The sequence below is a fragment of the Cricetulus griseus genome, chromosome 4, assembly GCF_003668045.3.
Source record: "Cricetulus griseus strain 17A/GY chromosome 4, alternate assembly CriGri-PICRH-1.0, whole genome shotgun sequence".
Taxonomy (NCBI): Eukaryota; Metazoa; Chordata; class Mammalia; order Rodentia; family Cricetidae; genus Cricetulus; species Cricetulus griseus.
In genome coordinates this window covers 62,423,326-62,437,592 of record NC_048597.1, presented here as the reverse complement: position 1 = coordinate 62,437,592, position 14,267 = coordinate 62,423,326, and the positions used below count along the sequence as shown (strand labels likewise).

Genomic DNA, 14,267 nt, shown 5'->3' with positions numbered 1-14,267 from the left:
TTCAGAGGACCCAGGTTCAGTTCCCAGCACACACATGTTATCTCACAGACTTCTGTAATTGCAGTTCTGGGGAATTCAATGCTGTCTTCTCTCCTCTGAGAGCAACTTGCACATATGTGGTATACCTACATACGTGCAGACAAAACACTCTTACATATAAAACAAACATAAATAAAATCTCTTTTTAAATGTGAGTTCAATAATATTTTATACTTAACAATTACTTATAAATTTAATATATTTTTTTATAATCCAGATTAATCATTCAAGAAGAAAAATATCTTTCACATTTTGAGCAACTTGTACAGGCCAAGGTGATAATGAAAATACTTTTAAACACTATAAAATAGTAACATTCAATAAAGGTGTATTACAATTAATACAACCTCAAAAAGTGGTTTAAAAAGAGAGAGAGGGAGGGAGAGAATGTGAAGTTGGGTGGGCAGGGCTGTAGGGGAGGATCTGAGAGGTATTTGGAAGGGACATGAACATGGTCAAAATACATTCTATGAAATTCTCAAGGAATTAATAAGAGCATTATTTATAAAACAGCTTTCTAATGTAATTGCAGCTTTAGTGTGTGTACATGCTGAATCCATCTACTACTTGTGATTAAAAGAGGGATGTGTAAAAAATTTACAAAGAAAGTGACCATTTTAGTTTTTAATGGTATTTTGCTTAATTGGCATCTTAATGCTTTCTCATGCATTTTCTTATAAACAATATATCTTGATCTTTTCCACCCCTTACTCCTCCCTCCTACCTCTCTAGAAACTCCTGAACATGCCCCATCCCATCTCCCTGTCTTACCTTTTTTCTGACCCAATGAGTCCAATAAGTGATGCTCAAATGTGCATGGGGGTGGGGCACCCATTCACTAGCAAGTGGACTACCTACCCATGGTCATACACTTGAAGATGACTTCCCCTCCCCTAGCAGCCATCATCTGTCAAAAGCTTCTTAGCTGGGGTGGGAATTCATGAGCCTTCTCTAGTGCATGCTGGGATGTTGATTGGCTTGATCTTGTGCATGTCTTGTGTGGGTCACCACTGCTGTTGTTCATGAGTTCGAGAGGGCAACAGCCAAGTCAAGTCCAGGAGACAGCATTTGTAGTACTCTCCGACTTTCTCTGGTGCTTATGTTCTTTCAGCCCCCTCTACCGCTGTGTTCTGTGGGTGTCAGGTGTAGGAAGATTGATGATAGGACCGAACACTCAACAGTTACTCTTCCCAGAACTTTGACCTTGTGTGAGTTTCTGCATGGATTGCTGCCCACTGCAAAAAAAAGAGAGAAACTTCTCTGACCATGTTGAAGGCAGCACAATGTATAGATGTAAACATAAATATTTAGAAGACAATTTGAGAACATGTATATTTTACAAAGTGACAATAGTAGGCATACCCCACCGTGGCATGACCTTCTTAGCCACAGGATTCTGACCAAGTAGGTTTACATTACAAGGCATGAATTCTTTGCTGTGGATCAGACCTAAAATCTAATCAGAAAGCACTTGGTTACCCCCATAACATGCATACCACTATTTCACGAATGGATTCATCTTGGCTGGCAGCTAAATGCTATATCAGGCAGAGTCTACCACTGAATAAATGCACTGATAATTTTTTTTTGCCTCCAGTGGCCTGCAAAACACATTCCAAAACTGTGAAAGCTAGCCAGCTTAGAGGAAGTTTCCTAGTCAGTTCCAGCTTGATTTGTGTGTTTTGGAACAAAACTGTGTTGTGTTCACCAATAAGGTCATTTCATCTGTAGTTATAGTGGGCATCCAAGAACAATAATAACAACAACACTAAAAATAGCCTATGTTGTTTAAGATGTCTCTGGGGCCTCCCTGACCAATAACTTATAGGGAAGTATCCCACACTAAGCACAGAGGTTTTCATTTAATAATGTATTTCTTCTGGAGGAAGCATTATCCATCCATGCAGAGGACCTCTGGTCATACTCCTGTTTCTGTTGTTGTTAAATCATGTTTTTAATTAATGTACAAGATAGTGGACTTCCACAAAGCTTCTTCAAAACTTGTTCACTTTGATTAACCCACGTATGACTTGCTCTTTTCCCCCATGCCTTTGCTCCCACCCCTGCTTAAACTATCTGCTCTCAACATTCTTCCCCTACTTTGTCATCACATGTACACTACTCTCCTCTCTCTCTCCATAGCCTCGTCACTTTCTGCTTCTCATGTATCATTTGTAGCTTACAGACCTCTACAAACACCTCAAATTAAACCCAAATCTACAAAATTTAAGATCAGATTCAATTAGGAGAGAAAACATGTAGAGTTTGCCTATCCGGGCCTGGATTACCTCACTTAATATAGTATTTTCCAGTTCTACCCATTTTCCTTCCTGTATAATTAAACAGTTATTTATAGCTGAATATGATTCATATATATATATATATATATATATATATATATATATCACATCTTACTCATCTATTTAACAGTTAATAGACATCCAGGCTGATTTTATGTCCTAGATATTGTAAATAGAGCATCAGTGGACATGGAGGAGTAATTATCTCTGTAATATGATATAGAATCCTTCAGATTTAAGTCCAAGAGTGGTATAGATGATTCATGCAGTAGTCTTATTTGTAGATTTTTAAGAAACCTTCACACTAATTTTCTCAGTGTATGCATCAACTTATACTCACCCCAGTAGTACCTAAGGGTTCCCCTTTCTCCAAATCCTCACCAGCATTTTTTGTCAATTCTTTTCTTGATGATAGTAATTCTAACTTGGTGAGACAGAATCAAAAGTCGTTTAAATATGCTTGATAATATTGATCATCCTTTGAAAGTGTTTGTTAGCCATTTGTATTTCTTCTTGGAGAACACCTTTTATCAGTTCATGGCCTGGAAGTTTCTGTGTAGACAAAGCTGGTCCCAAAGTCACAGAGATCTTCCTTCATCTGCTTTTTCATTGTCTTGGTCATTTTTCTATTGTTGTTACGATGCACAAAGACCAACACAACTTTTAAAAGAAAGCATTTACTTGGGCTTATGGTTTCTAATAAGGCCACATCTGCTAATCCTTCCCAAACTGGTATAGTAACTGGGAACCAAGTATTTAAACATATGAAGCTATGGGGGCCATTCTCATTTAAACCACTACAAAGTCTTTCATATCCATAGTTGCCATTTTATTTTATATTGTAATAAACAAAAACCTATTTTCCATTTATTATAAAAACCATGGAAATTGTAGGTGTAAATTGGAATGTAAGGAAGCTTATACAGTTTAAATTTTATATGAATTTTATATTTTATATATGTTTTGTACATGTTACATAATATATATGTTATATATTTATGTATTTATATAATATATTATGTGCTTTTATGTCTGACTATTAGGAGTACAAGGAATAAATAAAACTGTTGTCTGGTGGTTTGATTGGTTTTCGCAGGAACTTTGTCACCATGGAATCCTTTCTGTATACTTATGGTACCTTTCAACTGTATTGTACAATTCTGATCTCACTCCCAGTAACAAAAGTACTTATTATGTCTTTTTTCCTGAATATACCAGTGCTTACTTTTCATTATAGTATAACTTGTAAAAACCATTAACATGTTATTTTTCAATCACTGAAACACTAACAGATTTACCCCCCTGTAAGTTTTGCAGTTTGTTTGCACAGTGTGGTCACCCTTTGACATGAATGGACATCCCAGGTTGAGTTGCACCACAACTGTAAAATACAGTGAATTTTAAATATTTACTACACAAAATGTAAATGTATAAAAGAGCATTAATGTATTGGGTTTATTGAATTTATCACTTAACAAAATATCATATTTCATTTTATCTTCTTAATGTGGCAAGTGGGTATCTTATATTGAGTTTGTGGCTTGCATTATATTTCTGCTGAAAAGGACAGGTCTGTCTCCAAAAGCAGGAGACATGGGGAGAACTAAGTGTCTTCTCTCCATTCAGACAAAAATTGTCTTTCAGCTATGATTTCATCATCAAGACCTTTCTGTCTCTGTGGTTTATAAAGCCAAGTCTTCTTTTAAAGACATTCATTGAAGGATGCCACAGTACCAAGACACAGATAACTGTCACCAAAAGATACAGCACAAAATGATAAAGAAATGGAGAGAAGTAATTCCTTCTCATGGCAGGTGCTTATTATGTATGTTTATCAGAGGGAAGTTATTCGAGATGTCTGGAGAAAGAGGCTCCTAGAAAAGGCCAGACAATATTAAGGAGACAGTGTTCTGGACAGTTTATTTGGAAATGACTCATCTACCCTTTCTTTTTTCTTTTTCTAGAACGCTGTGATGACTGGGGACTAGATACCATGAGACAAATCCAAGTGTTTGAAGACGAGCCAGCTCGCATCAAGTGTCCCCTCTTTGAACACTTCTTGAAGTACAACTACAGCACGGCTCATTCCTCTGGCCTTACCCTTATCTGGTACTGGACCAGGCAAGATCGGGACCTGGAGGAGCCCATTAACTTCCGCCTCCCAGAGAATCGCATCAGTAAGGAGAAAGATGTGCTCTGGTTCCGGCCCACCCTCCTCAATGACACGGGCAATTACACCTGCATGTTGAGGTAGGATGCTTCTAGTGATGACTTTCCCTTGTCCTTGTACTCCGTAGGGTTTTATTTAAATAATGAATATGCTATGACAACCAGGCAGGGGAAGGACACATTTAGATTGGTTATGCTTTACCTCAGTGGTCCAGCTCATGTGGGAGGAAGGAGGTGTGCAAAGAAGGTTGGTCTCTGAGACTATTCTTCATGCGTGGTTGGTTCCTTTTAAGAAGTGATACATAGTAATGTTGTCTGGATCTGGGGTTTAATTTATTGGCTTCTTTCCATGGCCATGGATCCTGCCTACATGTTTGCCTTGCCCAGAGGCATCGTTTCCCTGTAAAATGAACAATGAAGAGCCAATTCGTATCTGTTATGCTTGGCTTTTCCTTGAAGTACCTGGCAGAGATACCACACTCGGGATATGTTTGTAAAAGAAAGACTATTTGGAAGGCATCGAATATATTTAGTACAGTGTTTTTAGATTTCCAACCAAAATTCTCCTCAGAAGCAACTGAATACTATGCCCCTGAGAATTCAAAAGTACAACCTAAAGCAGCCAACCAATATTTATCAAATCCATCTTTGTTCTTAAAACATCTCTGTACCTTTTATCATTAATGCTACAAAATGTCCATTTTTTTCTGTACATTAATGCAAGATGTTTGCTACAAATTCTTTTTTTAAATACCTAAATTTCTTAATAAAACAAAAACAAAACAAAACAAAAAAACCACAATCGGGCTTAGCTTTCACAGTCTCATTTTTCTACCAAGCTGCAATGAGTTTTCTAAAGTTATACACAGGACACAATTGTCTCTTCATTTAACTCAATAGCCTACTATTGTACAGGAATATTGGTATCAGTTTTGGAGAGTACAAGTCTGAGATCAGGTTTGGCAGGGTGGGTTTCACTCCTGGTTTGTGGCTTACATATATTGACCTTCTCTCCAACTCTTCTTCCGGTATCTGAATCCTAATCTCTACTTATAATGAAGTGGTTGCATTTGATGGCAGCCCATGTATAACCTCATTTGCTTTAATTATGTCGTGAGAGGCCCAGTTCCATGTGTAATCTGGTCCTGGGGTTCTGTGTGCTAAAAAGTTAACGTTTGAATTACTGGGAACTATCAACACAATTGATCCTCTAATAATTATTGAGCCCATTCATTTCTCTCTCATGAGTGTTAACTCTTTACCGAGAGTTAGAACAAAGTTTTAATAATGTATGCTTTGTTGTTAAGTGAAAATGCTCTCTGCTGCATTCCCTTCTGGCAAAAACAAAAACAAAACAAAACAAAAACCCTTTAAATCCCTGGACCTTTGGAGAGTCATTGTAACCTTTGACGCCCTTGTAGGTTGTCATTTGATAATAATCTTGTTGGAATAAAGTTTAGAAGCATACATAGACTTCTAATGGTCATGGAATATTTGTGTTCTTATTATCTATGTACAAAAAGGTGGAAGTGGTGGCATCAAGCAGATAGTGTCAGAAAGAGCATTGGATGAGAGGCAGAAAAACAAAACCTTTGTTACTGCTTAGCTGGTGACAAGTGTGTACAAGTCTGCAGCTTTGGTGTCTGTATCTATACCTCAGAAGAGTAGGATACATTTGAGCTCCTTTTCATCTCTGATGACTGTCAATCCTTTAACATTTCCCGGGTGACCATCAAATCCCTGGGAAGGGGCCTTTATCAGCTTCTGCTTGGATTTACCTGTGCCATGCACCTGGTGCTGCTGCTGCTGTCCCTGCTGTGCACTTAGAGGTGCAGAATCTTATTACTCCTCCCTGACTGTCTTCGAAGCTCTAACTGGGCTTGCCCCTAAAGCCCTGCTTACAGCATTCAATAGCTTTCTTGTCCATAGTCCCAGAGGAGTCCACATTTTCCACAGAACAGCAAGGTCAGGCCTATCATAGCAATAGCCACTCTCTCCCACTGACCTCTGTCTTAGTTACTTTTCTGTTGCCTTGTGGATCATGGCAGCAGGCAGGCAGGCATGCCAATGAATCAGAAGCTGAGAGCTCTTATCTCAAGATAATAACCATGAGGCTGGGAACTGGGAATGGCATAGGATTTGAAGCCTCACAGTTCATCCCCAGTGACTCACTTCCTCCAATAAGGTCACACTTCTTAATCCTACCCAAAGGGTTCCACCAACTGGGGACCAAGTATTTAAACATATGAATCTATTGGGGACTTCTCATTCAAACCACTAGATAGGTTTGGGTGTGTTTAAGGCTATGGAGTTAGATTCATTTTCCTGTATTTTATTGCTCATTTTCTCATATTCAAATGGCAATGTTAAACTTTCATTGTCAAGATTATATTTAATTGCTATAATACACACACACACAACACACACACACACACACACACACACACACACATATATATATATATATATATATATATATATATTCCAAGGTTCTCACTGTATAGGAAAACTAAGTGTAGAATGATGCAGGGTAGGGTGTAGGAGAGGGGAACTTGATATAGATGTGGCTCAGTCTGGACAAACAATACTGCACACTTTTCCATTCATTGTAAGATGTTTCCTGAGCCTAGGTTCCCTTCACCATTGCTTGTAGCTATGTACAACAATTTTGAAAACAATGTTATAATTTTCTTTATTGCCTGTTTATTTGCTTTTTCTATGAATTCCCTTGTTTCCCTGGCAGAGGTGACACTTGGAAGATGTTTTGAATTACATCCTGGCTCTATTTCTCCCTTTTAAAATATTGATCTTGTAAAAGAAAAATTCCAAACCCTTCAGGTCAGAACCTAAAATCCTGGAAACTCTTCTGTTTCAAGGGTTGGTTGCACCCTTAAATATGATATCTTTACCTTTGCCTTAATAAAAACACTACTGCTGAGAGTGTTTTAAATGAACATCTTAAATACACATTTGAGGTCAATATATAGAGGATAAATATTTTAGTACATTAATAGCAGATGCTTCTGTTTGCTTTTTAGTGTGTAGTGCTAATTAGTATAAGAAATGTCTCGGTAAGTGACTTAATTTTCACATGAATTCACACTTGTAAAGAAGTCCCAGCTATATTAAATCAAATGCAGATGAGGCTCCATGCTCAGTGCGCATTTGTCTTTTCAGGAACACCACATACTGCAGCAAGGTTGCATTTCCCCTGGAAGTCGTTCAGAAGGACAGCTGCTTCAAATCCTCCATGAGACTCCCAGTACACAAACTGTATATTGAACACAGTATTCATAACATCACGTGTCCAAATGTAGATGGATACTTTCCTCCCAGTGTCAAACCAACCGTCACTTGGTATAAGGTAAGAAAACTAGAACATGTTTTTTTTTCTTAAAAATAGTAATAAATAAATACGAGTTAAATTGTAACATGGTACTTTTCTCCTCAGATCTTTGATTTCTTCATTAATATCTTTGTACAAACTTTTCCACTTCCTTTTTTAGTTGTGTTTTAGACGGAGAGGTGTGGGTTCCTTTGCCTGCTGTTTCTCAAGTGATGCTCCCTGGAGTCACAGAACTAAGTCCCTAATTTCTGTTAACTCCCAAGGAGTTCATTTTGAGGACCACTGCCCTAGGTCTCTCACGGCAGAAGCTGCTGACTCATGACGTGAATCTCAGCCCCGTGATGAGTCAGTGCTCTAATTTATTATTCACGTGGGCTTTGTTGGTTGCCCTCATTTGTGGATACTGTCCATCTGTGATCTCCACATCTGAGGATCTGGGAAAAATGTTTTATAAAAAAATGTGAATATTGGAAGGTGACACATGTGGCAGCCCTGCAATGCAGCCTTTGAATTTCAGGGTGTCTCCACCAGCACCAGAGTGGAAAACTCAAGCACTGTGTACAGCAAAACTCCATATGAACTGTTTTCAGCACACTCAGAGAGACAATGGCCTTTAGGCATCCATGGTGTCAGTGTTTGTAAGGAGAGCAAAAGGAAGCAATGTATACACTGTCTGTCCCAGACTTGAGAAAATGATCACCTCGGAGTCGAATGCAGGCAGCATAGAATCAGCAGCAAAAAGTGGGAGAAATTTCATTCCCTGAGACAAGTCAGAAAAGTCCTCTAGCAAGAAGTTCTGATGGGGCTGGAGTAGTTGTACTGTTGTGCATTTGAGAAATGCTAGCCAGGTCAAGGAGAAGCTGCAAGATTAGAAAGACATTTTCCTACGATGCCTGATGCCTTTCAGGTTAAGCCCTGCTTACAGGGAAAGAAAAGGACCAGTTAGATTTAGAGCAGTATAAGGAAAAAAAGAAAGTGGACTTCTGGACATGGAGGAAGGGATAGGTAGGAACATCTCAGCATTGAGGCTGGAGGTGGAGGAAGCAAAGGGTGTGGACTTCTCAGGATGGAGGCATTTTGAAGAATCTCTGTTGATATGAACATGCAATCATATCTTAAAGTCAAGAAAATGTTATTTTTATATAAAAATAAGCAATAAATTACTCAAGTCATATTGAAGTTTCAAGAAAAAGGTGCATAAAACAATAGTATTTCTGCTGCAAAGAAAGTATATCAGAAGACTATACTATTAATGACTCTTTAAAATCAGGTCTACATCAGGAAAATGATAAAATATATAAATAAACAGGATGTGGAAATAGAATTAAAATGTCCAAAACTTACATAAATTGTTGAAAGTTTAAAGTGAAGAAAATTATTTTACAAATGAAGCCAAAGAGGGAAATAGCAGCAAACACAAGCATGTACACATACATACATACATGTTCACATAAACATGTACACACAAACACATGTACACAGAAATACACATGTGAACATGAACATATATGCACACACATACACAAGCACATGCACCCATACACATACAAGCACACACAAAGCACACGTACATGTATGTACACATAGAAGTATACACAATCACATATTCACACACATATACACATGTACACATATGCACACACTGAAGTATACACAATCACGTATATACAAGCATACACACATGTACACCCATACCCATGTTCACACAATATACAGTAGCTAAAACACCCATACCCATGTTCACACAATATACAGTAGCTAAAGATTGGTAGGAAGTAAAAGGAGGAAATTTCAAAATAAAAAGTTAACTGTAACAAGAAGGCCAGAGTGGTCATGGAAATATACAAGAAAGGAAATTTTAAGACACTATTGCCAGAGAGAAAAGGGACATTTGATAATAGTAAAAAGATTACTTCATCGGGAAGCCATAAAACAACAGAAGTATCTCTGGCTCATGACATTGTTTCAAAATACATGAGTTCCTTAGAAATTGCCAGAGTTCGAGGGGGAAATAGACAAATTCAGAACTGCAGTTCACTGGTTTAAATTCTCTTTCTTGGTCAATTGTTAATGAAATGACTTAGTAGTGAACTTTAAAAGCCTTCTGAGGGCCAGAAATGGACAATCTGTAATCTACTATTGGTAAAATTTTCCAAGGTTTCAGTCCAACAGAGTATATAATGAGAGTTTTGAACTTAACTATTTGTACAAGAAGTTAGTATATGAACCTGAAAACCAGTAAACAGAGAAATAAGAATTATTCTCACTCTAAAAGTAATACTATGCCATAGATTAACAAAACACAACAGATAACTATGTTTTTGTATAAGTATTTCTACCAGTAAATGACATCATCATAGTAACTTTGAAATATTACTCTGTGAGCTCCAATAATTGGTAAGTCCAAGCATTAAGCATCAATTACTGCCATTCTCACAAAATAATACACAGTAGAAGTGTTTCTTCTGGTGAGAGAACAGTTCTATCTATAGTTTGCAGATGGGTTAAATCTGAGGCGTATCACTGCTCTCTACCAGAGAAACAGAGAGCATGAGAAGGCTTGAAACTACATCATGAGTTTAAAATCAGCAAAATACAAACCATATGAGTCTATATTCTTCATGTGCATGGTTCTCTCAGATAAAGCTAGAGATGTCTAAGACATTAGGGTGTTGGGTAAATAGACAAGCAGTTAGCAGTTGCTATCTTGTGTAAGGGTCTGAAACTTAACACTCACACTGTATATATAGAAATGGGTGCATCTGTGTGATAGGTGAAGCATCCAGAAGATGAAATAGAGTGAGAAGGGTCACTGGGTAATGGTAACATACTCCTTTATTCCAAGCACTTGGGAAGCAGAGTCAGGCAGATCTCTGTGAGTTCATAGACATCCTGATCTACAAAGCAAATTCCAGGACAGCCAGGGCTGTTACACAGAGAAACTCCATCTCAAAACAAACAAAACAAAACAAAATATAGAGAAGGAGGGAGGGGGAGAGAGAAAGAGAGAAGAGAAGGTAGTGATTGAAGACATATAATCTAGATAAGACAATGAGAAAATAATCACCCCTATGTAATAATTGCTGAGACAGACTGCTTACAGTGTACAGATACCTAAAAGATAGCCATAGGTCAAGGGGGATGGCTATTGGGTAAATCATTTGCTGTACAAGCATGGGGCTTGAGTTTGGATTCCCAACATGCACCTAAAGGGTCAGTTGTTGTGTACACATTTGTAATGCCATGAAGACTGGCAGGTTCTGTAGTCTCAGAGACTGACTAGTTTTAAGTAAAATGGTGGGCAGGACATTCAGTGCAAACCTGTTTCAACAAGTAACGAGACAGTGACACACTGCCAAGTGCACCCTCACACGCGCACAAGCCTGTGTAAACACACAAACATACGCACATATATACACACAAATATACAGACATGCACACACAAACACACACATACACACATACACACACAAATGCACATGTGTCAGCACACACACATGCTGCAAACTACCTGTTTTAAAAGAGAAAAGACAACTAGAACACAGTCATCTTTTCTATCTTCTGGTTATGATAAAACTTCTGCTAATGTATGTTGCATTATTTTGGTTTTGTTTTTTCATTGTTCTGCCTTTGTTTCATTGACTATCACCTCTGAGCTCAAGAATTCTGCCAGCTTGGGAGCAGGATTGAGGTTTTGGGTGGGTGCATTCTCCTAAATGTTTGATGGGACTCCTGACATTGCTGTTTTCTACCTTCCACAGTTATCCTCAGATGTCTATAGCAGTTACCTTTCGGTTGAATGCTCTAACTTGATTTTAGAAAAACGGTCCTCTATAATAATAGGAACACAACTTTGAGGCTTAAAAGCTACATCATTATAACCCATTTCATCAGCTTGCTTTCCTACTACCTGCAAGTTGAGGAATGTCAGCTGAAAGGAGGAACAGGAAATGAATGGCTTTCAATTTAGTAATGTCGTCTCTATACTAAATGCTTTATTAGCATCTTCTGTGCCCATCATAACTTGAAAAGGTAGACATCATCTCTAGTAGTTAGGAAATGGAGGCTTAGACTACATAGTTTATTCCTAATGACCTACTGTGCCTTATTTTCCCAATACCCTTAGAAAGCACAATGTCATATTACCCATTTTTTTTTGTTTATAACTATGTTAGTCAACATTTCTGAGGCTGGGACAAAATTCCTCATCTAGGCAACTTAAAAGATAAAGGTTTTTACTTTTTGGCTTGTAATGTCAGTGGTTTGAATTCATTCAGCAACTCTATTGCTCTTAGATGCATAGCAAGGCAGTCAACATGACTGAAAGACAGAAGAAAGTTGCTTAACCTGTTACCCAGATAGTAGAGGGACAGATAAGAAAGGGCCAGGGGAAAAGATGCAAGCTCCCAATGACTTTCTTCCTTCAATCCCTGCCAGCTCCTGAGGAATTTGTCAATGGATACCTGTATTGATGAAGTTAAAGATCATATGAGCCAATCTTCTGTCCCCAGCCTATCACCCAACAGCCAAGTCTTAACACATGAGCTTTTGTAAGATATTTTTATATAAAAACCGTAACAAAATCCTTGGTGAGATGCTGTTGGGAATTTTACCAAACACCGCTGGGCTAGAAGCCAAGATGCAACTGCATATGTCAAGAGGCTATACTTTAGATTAGGTTCTGAATTTATTTAAGAGTCCAGCTACAAATGGACATGCCTGGGACTGCAGGCCAGTTCTATGTGTTTCTGAAGGCTTTCCTGTTTAAGACTGGTATTGAGAAGGGAGTCTAGTCCCTAATTTTAAATCTCAGAGAACTATAAAATGAAAGACAATATTTGAACATATCCTGGTTTGTGAACTAGATGGTGAGATATAGAGCAAACTGTGGATAGTGGGACATGAAAAGGATTCCAATGAGATGATGATAGAGGAATAGAACACCAAGTTTTTACATTTCAGAAGTGTGGGAAAGGGAGCAAAACTTAGCATTCCTCTTCTTGTCATTTCTTCCTCTGTCATCCTATCTTCTTCATTGTAGGGTCTCCTTAACGCAGGATTTCAGGAGTCCTGTCATGAATTGTTCAGTAAGTGACTGTCAAATGAGGCAGATTTTGTAACTGATCTGAAAAGCATACTATGCTTTGTAACTGATTTACTGAATTCCAAACAGCTGGCTAGTCAAAGAACTTCTGGAATGCAGCATGTATTTAAGTGAGAGAATGTTGGTTTAGTCACATAGATAACACCAAAGCATATAGTAAAATTCAGAGGTAGATGTGATTTTTCTTTCTGATGTTTTATTACTATCATTACTACTGGATTTAATTGTAGACCTGATTTTTCATGCCCCCAATGCATTTCATATGGTTAAATTAATTCCTCCTTTTTATTGTTATGGTTGGCTATTCCAAATTTCATTTTATAGAGACCTGTGAAAGTGAGGTCAATTTTTCCTTTTCCCTGAGTTGAGGGGAACAGGTTTATTAGGTGTTTTATAAGTAAGAGTTATGGTAACTGGGAAGGTCCTCCTCTGCCATATAGCAGGATGGATGTCAGTACAGATAACAGTTTACAGAAAGCTTGATGTGTTCATGAACATTGTGATTAAGTTTGGCATACTATCTCCACCTTAAAATATTTTAATGAAAACAATTCATGCAATATATTCCCTTCACCAAATTTCTCCAAGATCCAAAACAAAATACACCACAACTGGCCAGATACTGTTTGTGGATGTTTCTCAGAAAATATTTAAATTATTGTCTTTTGTTTCTGATAAAGTACCCTGTTCTGGTGAGTGTTTATGTGAACTTGACACAGTCTAGATCATTTGAGAGACCCTCAATTAAGAAAATACATAAGATTGGTCTATAGGCAAGACTGTAGGGCATTTTCCTGATTGATGGTTGATGTGGGATGCCTCAACTCAGTGTGAATGGTGCCACTCTTGGGCAGGTAGTCCTGAGATGTATAAGAAAACAGGCTGAGTAAGCCAGTAAGCAGCACTCCTCTATGGCCTCTGCATCCACTGCTCCCTCCAGGTTCCTGCCCGAACTTCACTCAGCAACTGAGTGTGACCTGAGAGTTGTAAGCTGAAATAAACCCTTCCCTCCCCAAGCTGTTTATGATCATAGTAATTTATCACAGCAATACATATTCTAAGGCATAATCTTAGAAAAGAATATTTGTAAAAAAATTACCATGCTCAGACTTTTATCATGGTACATACTACTGGGAGGTAAACCCAATCTCGGTGTGATAGACTTTGAGTTACTGCAAGACTGTATCAACTAGTTAGAAGGGTTCTTCATCTTCCTTTTGCAATAATCTGTTTAGAGGGATTTTTAACCTTTGGTGTGAAGTAGTATGTTCATATTTTCTTTGAGAGCTGCACACTAAGAATTATGTGC

At 38.0% G+C, this 14,267-nt stretch overlaps 1 protein-coding gene across 6 annotated transcripts in view; it reads left to right on the top strand.

Moving 5' to 3' along the window:
- Positions 1-14,267, top strand: part of Il1rap (interleukin 1 receptor accessory protein) — a 124,702-nt gene that overhangs the window by 82,894 nt on the left and 27,541 nt on the right. For all 6 annotated transcript variants that reach the window (XM_027412941.2, XM_027412943.2, XM_027412940.2 and 3 more), the window contains 2 exons: positions 4,304-4,589; positions 7,686-7,872. In XM_027412941.2, coding sequence (XP_027268742.1) covers positions 4,304-4,589; positions 7,686-7,872 — 473 coding nt within the window. The remainder of the gene's footprint in view (positions 1-4,303; positions 4,590-7,685; positions 7,873-14,267) is intronic.